At 38.2% G+C, this 12,490-nt stretch overlaps 1 protein-coding gene across 2 annotated transcripts in view; it reads right to left on the bottom strand.

Moving 5' to 3' along the window:
* Window positions 1-12,490, bottom strand: part of il1rap.S (interleukin 1 receptor accessory protein S homeolog) — a 109,187-nt gene that overhangs the window by 10,850 nt on the left and 85,847 nt on the right. For both annotated transcript variants that reach the window (XM_041564752.1, XM_018265613.2), the window contains exons 6-10: window positions 12,362-12,433; window positions 10,339-10,465; window positions 8,229-8,377; window positions 2,234-2,383; window positions 773-916 (exon numbers count right to left, since the gene is read on the bottom strand). In XM_041564752.1, coding sequence (XP_041420686.1) covers window positions 773-916; window positions 2,234-2,383; window positions 8,229-8,377; window positions 10,339-10,465; window positions 12,362-12,433 — 642 coding nt within the window. The remainder of the gene's footprint in view (window positions 1-772; window positions 917-2,233; window positions 2,384-8,228; window positions 8,378-10,338; window positions 10,466-12,361; window positions 12,434-12,490) is intronic.

The raw sequence follows: 12,490 nt of genomic DNA on the forward strand, positions 1-12,490 counted from the left end.
TAGTAGTATAAAGTAATTTGTGGGTGATGGCGGATGTGTGCACATGTGTCCAGCAGCTATAATTATATCTTTGACCCATACATTAACTTGCTTTAAAACAGCTTTTTTTGCCTTTATACAAGTAAAAATAGATCAAACTCATACTACCCAAACACAATACCCAAACACAATTTTGTTTCTGTAGAAACAACATATGACTGAACACCATCTAATAATTAAATACTGTCTATGGATGTCCATGCAGAATGAATACTTCGACTGAAGTGGTATAAATGTAAAATATAACATAAATATATATATAATATAATAAATATAACTCTAGAGAGGAGGCATGCCTTTCTCTGAAATCCATTCCCCAGTTCTAATTGCAGAAATGAAGCCATTTAGGTTAGACATGCCTGTAAACATATCACTTACCCCAGCAGACAAAAAAAACTATTGCTCTGTGAGGTTACAATTGTATTGTTATTGTTACTTATTATTTATCTTCATATTCAGTCCTTCAGTACTATTCATATGCTACGGTAAATAAGACGCTAGCAATCAGATAGCTACTGATATACTAAACTGGGGAGCTGCTGAATAAAAGATAACTGAAAAACCGAAAAAACTGAAGATGCAAATTTAAAGGTAAAATACCTCTTTAGTACATATTTGTTAGTGCTAACATTGTGGAACTCAGTGGAGATACAAATGGCAAAGTTTCAAGGCCAGCTACAGCCCAAACCTGGATTAAAAACCACAACAGTAAAAGGAGCGCAGGCCTACTTACTTCCACCTGGTAAACTGTCCCGGTCAAAGATACACAGCTTGTATCCAAATTCATTTTCTAGTACTCCTCTCAGTGTCACCAGCACAAATTCTTCTTCTTCCGCATTCCTTGCATAGGATACATAGACGTCATATTCCTTTCCATCTGATGCAAATTCAGAAATAGTGTCAACTATACTGCAACAAATCTTTCAGAATAATAGTAAAAATGAATCTAGAATGTCAAATGTGAAGGTACAGGATGAAAGATAAAAAGTATTATTTCTTTGACCATTCATACATGCCTACTTGGTCTGATATGGATTAAATGCATTTTTGCTGTTTTAAAATTCCTAAAACTCTTTTCACACTAGTGATTGTTTTAGATCTATTGGTTCAGTCTAATTTCCGGAGGAAAAATAAGACTTTGTACTTTATAGGGTAAGGGGTAGCTATGATTTCAGCTGCATACTGTAGGTTGGTGTAACTGTAGCATGGGTTACAACAAGTTGGAATGAACTTTATATTCTTTGCATCCCTGTGGAGTCACATGATAATTATAGAATCATGCAATTTCACTGTTTTTAATTTGAACAGATTGTTTTGCACACATCTCCTCTTCCAAGGGAACATCTAAATCAAACTGACATAACTGTGTTGAGATAACATGAAACTGGGCACGACATGGCAGGAATTATAGGACCAACAGAATCTCTAGTGTTATTTAGGCCTTAATTAGATGTCCACTTCCTAATGATCAGGCCAAAGGATTTAAATCTAAAAAAAAGGTTTTCATTTAGACAGTGATGTTTAAATCTGGATTTGCATGTTATTTTATAATTCTGTCACTTTAGGGACTAAAAATTTAATTTTCACAACACAAACCTTTCCCGAGGAAGGAGACTTGGCAAACAAGGGCTTTGTATTACATGGAAGCCATACAGTAATATGGCATGAACTATAACTACTTCAACAATTTTCCCTTTCAGCTAAAAAGCACTGCATGTAGCAAAATGAACAGTCTGCCAATACATCTTTTATTCAGTTTACATAGTTTAATTCCCAAATTAAGGTTAAAAAGAGACAATTCCATCATGTGGGATTGCAGTGTTAATATACCCTAGTTGCCAATCACCACCCCAAACTTTTAATATTTTGTGTGCTTGTCTCTCTCCTGTGCAGAATAAGTATCCAGCATGTTTTAACATCTGAGCCCACTGTTAACTAATGTTGGAGGGGACAGACCATTCAGTATGCAGAAATGATGGCATGTATTACTCCAGGCACCCAGTAAGTAGGTTTCTAGTGCAGTTTTACTGTGCCATATACAAGACAGCAGTGTGGTGTCTATTGTATACAGCCAGGCTTATTCAGCTATGCCCGCAGTACTGTGTCATTTATACATATGTGCCATGTTAACTGCCAGGACACTGAGCACCACCCAGTGAGCTCATTATTACACATGATAAAACACAATACTTACCTCCAATGGTCTCATCAGTGCCAAAATGAGCCCTGTAGAAAAGCACCATTTCCAGCCAGTAGACATGATATACAATGATAAGGCACACCACAAGGAAAAGTGTTGCTCCAAGTCCACATGCCAATTCAGTAATGTACCTTGGAGTGCCCACTGTACAAGAAATATAGAATAGTTTTTTGACATTATACTATATAACTCAGTATACTGAGGTTTAGTTGACACAGAAACAGCTACATTTTTTCACTGTCACCCTATTAAAATAAAAGTAGAACTATCTGACATCAAATTATTAATTATATGATTTTCTGTTAATTTAGAATGTGCAGTATTAATTTAAAGTGCAATATGTGTAGAAGTTCAGGCATTTTACTGATGCTGAGTATATATTGCTGCCTGCAGAGAAAATGTAATACAAAAGGTAGGCAAAATGGCAAATGCCTCAAAAAATTGGGAAATTAGACATGAGCCAATTTGGTAGAACATTTTTGCAGGCTATGAGTTTGGATTACTTTGGGCTAAATTCTAAGGAGCAGATTTATTACAATTTAAACTGATGGATGGACAGTGTGAAATTTATCACAGTAATAAGGATATTTCCTGAAAAATCTTTTTCTCGTAGGCCCATTCTGGCAGGACAACTAGGGGTTAAGTTGCTCCTCTCTGGAGGCAGAACAAATTAATCTGTACTTTGAATCTCTTCCTTCCTGGTGTCTCCACCTATTAGACTCCTCAGTTTCATTATAAAGACTACTGGTGGAGATGGTTAACATGACTGACCAACTGTCTTTTGGGCGAGCATTTTGAATGGTCCTACCTGTCAGTGCAGCATAACTGGGGATGTCCCAGAGCTTTCCTAAAAATGGGGAAGAACAATAAATAACTGGTAACCATTAACTAACGGAACTGAACATGACCATGTCCATCTGGGACACCAAGGGGCTATCATGGTGAGTACTAATTCTGACCTGATCTTTTGAATTACCCTGGGAATGAGTGGAATGGGAGGAAAGACGTACACCACTTGGCAGTTCCATGGACTCACCAGAGCATCCATCTGCTCTATCTTTGGGCCGTTGACTTGGGGGGCATAGAATCTGGGAAGCCGTGTGTTAAAATGAGATGCCATCATGTCCATTGACGGAGTTCCCCATTTCACGCTATCACCTTAAAAAGATTGTGGACCCCGGGAAAGAAGATGGCTGATATGAGACTGTTATTCCTTTCCACCCATGCCTTGATTTGTGACACTTCATTTAGGGCTAATGCGCTTCTTGTGCCTTTTGGCTTTTATTAAGGATGAAAGGGATACCATTTTGAAACTTTCTTATTTCATGAAGCGGTTAAGAGGATGCAGACTGAGTACCGGCTGGAACCCGCCATCCTTCTTTGCGACTAAGAAGAGATTAAAAGCCTGAAAATTGTTGTTGCTTGGGGACTTGTAGGATTACCTTCCTCTATAGCAGGTCTTGGATTATGTGACGGAGGGCCTGTCTATTTTCTGTTTGGGAAGGAAGGGTTGAGGGAACAAATCTGCGTTGTGGTGGTTTGGAGGGAAAAGATATTTTGTACTCATTGGCCATGATGCTAGGACCCAGGGATCCACAAGAGATTGTTTCCAAACGTCTGCAAACTGTTGTAATCTTCACCCAACCTGATTTGTGACTATGGGCAGGGTGGACTAGTCAGGAGTCCTGACCCTTAATTGAAACTGACTTAAGGGGGAATTTTGTTTGATTCTGCCAGGAAGATCTGTAGTGGCTGTTGTGTTGTCGTTGAATCTGATGTTGTGATTTCCTGTGCTGTTTGCTACTGGATTGCGATGACTTGTGATAGTAATTAGTAATACTGAACTGTCTTGGCCACAGTAGAAGAGACTGCCGCTGGCTGTAATATGCTGTTGAGCTTTGGAATTCTTTTCTAAGTGCAGAATCTGTAATGTAGTGTTATGAAATAATCTCACGATTGGGGGGGGGGGGTCTTTTAACACCATATCTTAAATTCCTCTTGTACTGGATAAGAGTTGAAAAATATTGCAGGAATATTATCCATCTTATCTGTTTGTCCCAATTCGTTATCAATCACTTTACTAGTGGACTTGAATGTATGTATGTATGTATGTATGTATAACTTTATTTGTAAAGCGCTGCTAAGGAGCCGCAGTGTTGTACAATGAATAAAAGTACAATATATTTAAAAGTATACATAGGGAATACAAATCACACAATAAATATACACAGAGTTCATATCAGGACAAACAGCTTAAGTGCTATGTCGTAAGAGACACAGTGGGAAGGAGGTCCCTGCCCCATAGAGCTTACAGTCTAAGTGATTGGTAGGCCAACATACAGGCACAAATTGGAGATTAAAAAAAGTGCACAAGGTAAGGCAAAGTCTGTGCTAATGTTCTAGTGCTCCAAAAGGTAGACTCTTAGTTTTTGCTTGAAGAGATTGAGAGAGGATTCCTTAAGGAGGAATTCAGGGATGGAATTCCAGAGGAAAGGAGCAGCAAGATAGAAGAGTTTGAGACGAGTGAGACGGTGGCAGTGGATGTGGATGGTGTGAAGAGAAGGTGACTCTAAGAGGAGCAGAGAAGATGACCAGGAATGCACAGTGAGACAAGAGAAGAAATGTAGTGAGAAGCAGAGGAGTGAAGGGCTTTGAATGTTAGTAAAAGGGACTTGTATACCAGAAACGACCTAGGGCGCTTAGCAAAGTTGGCTAAGACCTTGTCTGTTTTTGAGAGTGGAACTTGCTCCTCTTTAACATCTAAGATTGTGAATATAGATCTAAGCAGATTCATAGGGGCACATTTACAAAGCTCGAGTGAAGGATTCGAATTAAAAAAACTTCGAATTTCGAAGTGTTTTTTGGGCTACTTCGACCATCGAATGGGCTACTTCGACCTTCGACTACTACTTCGACTTCGAATCGAACGATTCGAACTAAAAATCGTTCGACTATTCGACCATTCAATACAGTACTGTCTCTTTAAGAAAAACTTCGACCCCCTACTTCGGCAGCTAAAAGCTACCGAAGTCAATGTTAGCCTATGGGGAAGGTCCCCATAGGCTTGCCTGAGATTTTTTGATCGAAGGATATTCCTTCGATCGTTGGATTAAAATCCTTAGAATCGTTCGATTCGAAGGATTTAATCGTTCGATCGAACGAATAATCCTTCGATCGTTCGATCGCAGGATTTGCGCTAAATCGTTCGACTTCGATATTCGAAGTCGAACGATTTTAGTTCCTAGTCGAATATCGAGGGTTAATTAACCCTCGATATTCGACCCTTCATACATCTGCCCCTAAAAGAAACATTCAAAAAAACGAAAGTGTTTTAAAGGAAAGCCAATATCATGTACTGGTGCCGTGCACTGGCAAAACTGATGTGTTTACTTCAGAAAAACAACTATAGTTTATATAAAGAAGCTGCTATGTAGCCATGGGGGCAGCCATTTAAGCACAGAATACACATTAGATAACACATACATTCTGAAGAATCCATTGTATGCTACAGCACTTATCTGTTTTCTGCTGTGTGTCCTGTGCCTTTTCAGATTTGAATCTCTGTCCCCATGGCTACATAGCAACTTCTTTATATAAACTATAGTTTAGTTTCTGAATCCAACACACACAGTAACAAGAAGGCTGCTGTTAGTTTAGACGTGAAATCTCAAGCGTCTGGAGAACCAAGATGACCCCCTGTTAGATTAGACAAGGAGTCTTGTGCGTCTGGAGAATCAAGATAGGCGCCACAAAGGGAACACAGCCAGAGGAAGCTGATCACAAAACATTTTTGTCTAACAGGGGAGTGCCCATTTAGGGCTCAACTGGTAAGGTAACTGGTATAGGCACTGAATGCAAATAAATGTGACAACCAGCTATAATAAAGATCCCCTCAGACTTCTGGTTTAGTGAATGCCTTACTGCATACAATGTGATGGTTTGTAAAGAGAGCTCACTAGTGATCAGGCTGTCGTGCTGCAGAATTCCCAATATATAATGAAAACTTAATAATAATGCAGGAGAAGACAGGATAAACTAAAAAAAACTGAGGAGTAGTTGGTGATACCAGGAAGGAGGAGACTCAAAGTACAGATTAGTGTGTCCCTCCTCTAGAGAGGAGCAACTTAACCCCCAGTCATCCTGTACCGACAGGTAGGGCTATACTGTACTTAGAAAAATATTTTCCTGACAGTTAGTAAAGTGATTTAATGAATTACTACATTTATTTATACATTTTTTTATGGGCAGCATGTTGAGCCAGTGGGTAGCACCTCTGCTTTTTCAGCACTGAGGTCTGCAAGTAGTTTGTATGATTTCCCTGTGTCTGCATTGGTTTCCTCTGGGTATGCTGGTTTCCTTCCACACTCCACAAATTTACAGGCAGGTTCATTGTCTCCTGACAAACTTGGCCCTAGTTTTGTACATGTTATAGGGACTAGACTGTTACGGACTGTAGGCACTTGTGAATAATGTATACTCTCTGTAAAGCACTGTGTTAATGTGTCAGCACTATATAAATAGCAGATAACAATTGTAGCAGAATTGATTTAAATTGATTCGGCAGTGATTTATTTCTTATGGGGTGCTTATCAAGCTGGTAAAAACCAATATTATGAATTACTAACAATTTATAGAAACATTGAAAATTATATTTTACAGACTCCACAAGTCCATGATAACACTAATCCTGCCAAAATGTTTGGGTTAAGAACCAGATCATGTGTTCGGTGCATTGCTAGTATAACTGTAAATATGCAGAAAAGGAAATAGAAATAACTTGAGATCTTAAATGGAGTTGCCGGAATTGTTCCTGTCTCTCCCAATCAATCAATTTAGCCACACTAAAACCCATGGGATAAATTCAACAGTCAATTTAAACAAGTGTGAACCTCTAGAGCCTGTGATCTTTGAAATGGAAAATTGACCAGCCAAGGTTTGTAGAAAGTGCAGCAAAAGTGCACATAGTCATTTGCAGAAATGTTGATAATGGGAAATAGGTCATACAATGTCAAAGGAATGTGAGATTCTAGAATACTGATCACAGCAGTCATTTAGCAAAGAAAAGAGTCCATTGTGCATTCTAGTACAACTTATAGACATGCCAATGGCATTCATTTACAAAATAATTAATATAACAACATTCATTTATTCTACCAAAATGAATTAAAAAATTCCTAAAACTATTAAAGGACTAGGGAATAGCGATGGACAAATTTATTCGTGTTGAATTTTCACGTTTCATGGCCCGCAAATGTTTTTTCGAGAAATTGCAGCCAAAATTCGCTAGCGAAAAATTCGCCTAAAAAGAAAGAAAATTGGCTAGCGCATAAAAATTGTTGTGTGTCAAAATTGTTTCACGTCAAAATAATTTTGACACCCATTGACTTTGACAATGTGTTTCACAAATTTTTCACCATTTGCAAATTTTTCAATGAAGCAAAACGGGACAGATTTGCCCATCACTACTAGGGAGAAAAACAAGTCACATGTCAAGTCCTTATAGATACATCAGAAATACTTCTGGACCTAATGCTTTTCCTTATTTGTAGATGTTTTTGGTAGCCAAAGTGACAAATTTAAAGCGCCAGCACTTCCTCTATTACATGGACCATGCAATTTCATTAAATAGAAGTCTGCAAATCATCCATTTGAAATGTTCTACATATGTACGCTATAATCCATATAGTATGATTTACTCAATTGTGAATTTTACATCTGAATATTTTCAAATGCCTTCCAAATTGGAACAGCAAGTTCTTTTAGTCAAAGACTCCCTTGAATAGAAGTATTTTTCCCCCTGTGGCATTGCTTATTTTTATGAAGGCTTAACACCAAAGATTTAAAAATAATGTTGCATTGTTTGATCATAAATTACTATGTTGATGGAGAGGAGTGCTGCACATTGATTAAAAGTAGTAGTACTATAAGCAAGACCATGTAAATCACAGCTACATTTTGCCACTGAGGAAGTGCACAGTTATTTTTTTACCTTTCTCTTTCACTGCTGCTTGCCTGGAGACTTCTCCCAAACTGTTCCTTGCCGAACAGGTATAATTGCGCTTCAGCTCCTCCATGGTTATCTGTTTAATACTGAGGGTTATTTCAATTGTCTTTGCTCCACCAAGATGCTGATTCACACTAGGGTATAATTTGAAAACATTTCATTACTTGCTGTGTTTATCAAATGAAGGAAAGGACTTCCACCATGTACCAATATAACTAAAAATGTTTATGTAGTCAGTACAAAAGAGAAGAACCAACCATTCCATAAAAAGCATGGTTGAAAAGACCCACAAAAGCGTAACAAATGTACAAAAGATAGAATTTGAAAGCACTTATAACTAGGGTAATAAGACAAGCAGTGTTGCAGTTGCCTACAGAACCATTGATAGTAAAACAATTAATTCGAGTTATCATTAGGGATGTAGCGAACGTCGGAAAAAAAGTTCGCGAACATATTCGCGAACTTGCGCAAAAATGCGAGCGGTTCGCGAACGGTTCGCGAACCCCATAGACTTCAATGGGAAGGCGAACTTTAACATCTAGAAAAGACATTTCTGGCCAGAAAAATGATTTTAAAGTTGTTTAAAGGGTGCAACGACCTGGACAGTGGCATGCCAGAGGGGGATCAAGGGCAAAAATGTATCTGAAAAATCTGCCTGTTATTGCAGCAGTCAGCAGATGAGATCAGAAGCAGGACAGCTGCCCACTGCAGCTACATACAGAGCACTGCAGTAGAAGGTAGATTACTAGCCAGCAAAGCTACCTAAGCTTAAATGTCCCTCAAACCCCTGCAGACTTCTGTCCCTCCAATAACAGAGCAGTATCAAAACGATTACTAGCCAGCAAACTTTCAACTGTCCCTGAAATCACTAACAGGCAGCAGCTCTCTCCCTACACTATCTCTTCAGCACACACAGGCAGAGTGAAAAAACGCTGCAGGGCTTCGGTTTTTATAGGGAAGGGGAGTGGTCCAGGGGAGAGCTTCCTGATTGGCTGCCATGTACCTGCTGGTCTGGGGTGAGAGGGCAAAAAAAAGCGCCAACAATGGCGAACCCAAAATGGCGAACGTCGCGCGACGTTCGCGAACTTCCGGCGAGCGCGAACACCCGATGTTCGCGCGAACAAGTTCGCCGGCGAACAGTTCGCGACATCTCTAGTTATCATGTCAGATTACAGGTATTTTCACATTATTACTCAATTTAAGTGCTTTAACAACAAAGATTCCTGTTTATGGCAATTTATTTTTGGGCAACGTGTCATCTACAGCATAAAGTCCCACAGCTAACAAAGTGCCCTGTGTGCCATCTCTATATAAGGCTACCATCAGCCATATTGGCCTGTAGCTTAACTTCTGGCTATGAAATCAAGTCATTTAGTAAAGTAGATTTTAAAGTATTTGTTCCTGTGACTTTTTATTATGTTACTAAAGTGATATATAGCAAGGAAAGTTCCATGTGTTAGCTTGCGCTTCCTAACAGTTTTATTTAATCATAGAGCTCGGACAAATTTTGTTTAGACACAAATGGCACACAACAGGATGACATATCACAAAAGTTGTGATGGGAGGATTTAGTGTGCCATGTGAATCAATAATCTTTTTGTCCATGTTAAGCTCCCATTAGCAATAGCTTTCAAATATATGGGTGAAGAACTTCCAAAAATGTATTTCTTTGACAAACTGTCTCTTAGTGGACCCTAAATGAAACCTAAACTTGTGTTACCTGTATGGACTGGTATCCAAAGAAATCTTCATGGTACAGTACACACAAATTCTCACAATCTCTTCATGCTGGCACCTTAATACTGGATGGGTAGTGTAAAACTTAAACCTATCATAGACAGTTTAGAACCATGGCTGCTCTGATACTTTGTCTGACTTTACATCCACTACTGTAAATACATATAGGGAATAATGTAATATATAAATATGTTCCATGGTAACGGTTCCATGACCATATAAAGCCCCAAGGCTGCAGGTTGAGTGCTTATACAGGTCATGGAACTCTGAGATGACTTCTAATATAATATTAATTTACAACAAAGCATAAGTTGGTGCATTCTGAATAATGAGTCTCCGGACCAATTTTTTACATTACCTTTCAGTAATAGTAATTCTTTCAGTATTATCCTCTAGCTTTTTGCCATCAACTGTCCACCAGATATCCGTACGAGAGTTCCTTACAAAAGAGAAGAATACTTCACAGGAAAGGAACATTTCTTCACCTAAAGAAACAGACAAAATATACAGTACCTCCCATTAAAAGCCAAGTTGTTCTCTTGGATTTGTACACAATGGAATGTAGAGCATTTTTGCTTTTAAAGCAAGGATTATAGATACATCAGCTTTATTACTGTAATATTTACAAAGCTTTAGAAGGACTGAGAAAATGAGAGAGCACAGACAGAAGAAAGGAGTCATCAATGAAATGTGTAATTCTGTACTCATCAGAGATGTTTTATTAAAATGGAGCAATTAGACAAACCGTTCCTGCTTTAATGTGAATAAAGCATGCCTGATACTGTATCAGTGATAATCATATTTTGACACGAGGAAGTAAAGTAATTAAAATTGTAAGAGTATTAATTCTAGGAAATGTTATGTTAAAATACCATGAAAATTACAACATAATGTATTCTTCTTTGCAACTGTGTAAATAAACCATGAGATTACAATGAATGGAGAACACATTATTCTTCTGAAGCCTTAACCTTACATGCCTTCATATTGCTGTACAGGTTAAGCTAAGGAAATTACCAAATCTTGGAAGATCCTGTCTGACTTGTCAAACCAAAAAAGAGAACATTTGAGTCAGCACTGCTATTCATTGCTATTACCCACATCCTTTAATTTATTTATTATTGGTTTCTAGAAACATTAGGTAACATTGTTCCTTATGGAAAGATATCATGGTATCAAACCTCTGCAGCAGGCATCCCCGGGCCATTGTGAATAATAAAGCAGTAAGTGGCTTTTGGCTAGGGGTTTTGGGTTTAATTCTAGAGTTTGTATGTTCTTCACATGTCAGCGTTGGGTTTCCTCCCAAACTCCAAATAAACATACGGGCAGGTTAGTTGAATGCTCATAAAATTGGCCTGACAGTGTGCAAATGTGATAGGGACCTTTGATTGTAAGCTCCACTGGAGTATAGGGCTTATGTGAATAAAGTATAACCTCTATAAAAAAAATATACAACTCCCACTTCTGAGGCTGAGTAAACCTAATGTTTTCTAAATATCTAACTTTTTTAATGCAGGCATTTGTCATAGTCGTACATTTATTATGTGACACCAAGCAATTGCAATAAAATGAATATAATCAGTAACAATGGAGATTATTACATTTATAGGGTCAATCACAGATCTCTGCCCACTGACTAGAATGGGAAGTGCAATGAATAGCACAGTACCCAAAGTTACTGGCAACAAACAATCCCAAGATATTATCTGTGCTTTTCTTTGTTATCAAAAGGGGTGCAATTCTCTGACATTTTGCTCATAGCCACTTGTAGAAAAGAGTACTCAATTGTGAAGCTACATAAAAGAAATGATTTCTGCGCACAGAGGAGTGAGGACAAATCTGGCACTTGTACGTTCACATTATTGGCAATCATTTATAGGAAATATGAAGTAAATGTAAAACAGCATATATTATAAGCAAGGTAGAAATAGTCTATCAATTTCCTTTGGTTGTTTAGATCCCCCAGTTGCTTTTAAACTTTGTAACCACTCCCTCTATTATTTTAAAACCTCAAGCTGAACCCAACTGCAGCACTTTGTATAAGCAAAAAAAGTCTGAAAAGGGTATTTACACATCACTTGTTGATTGAAATGTAACAGTAAGCACAGTCTTTCTGGGAATGTATAAATGTATGTGTGTGTGTGTGTGTGTGTATACTGTGTACATACTGTATACATACAGTGTGTGGGTGATATGCAGTTGGAAATGCCCATAAAAATTTAATCAATGGTCCAATGACAGGCCAAAGTATGGCCAAAAGCATTAGCTGGTGTACCGTAACTAAAAACAGTCTCTCCCAAGCTCCAATCTTTGTGTGGCTAGCTTTAGCTATAGCATTACAGTAAAACTGACATAGATAACACTGTCATGCTACTATTTACCTGCTGCAAACTCATATGTTACTTTAGCATCTGGGGTTGTCATCAATGGTGGTTTTTCATCTTTAGGTGATCCTGCAAAAACACATAATAAATAATCAGACATTTTTAGGAGGGGACTTAAGAACACCC

This window comes from Xenopus laevis, chromosome 5S (assembly GCF_017654675.1).
Source record: "Xenopus laevis strain J_2021 chromosome 5S, Xenopus_laevis_v10.1, whole genome shotgun sequence".
NCBI lineage: Eukaryota > Metazoa > Chordata > Amphibia > Anura > Pipidae > Xenopus > Xenopus laevis.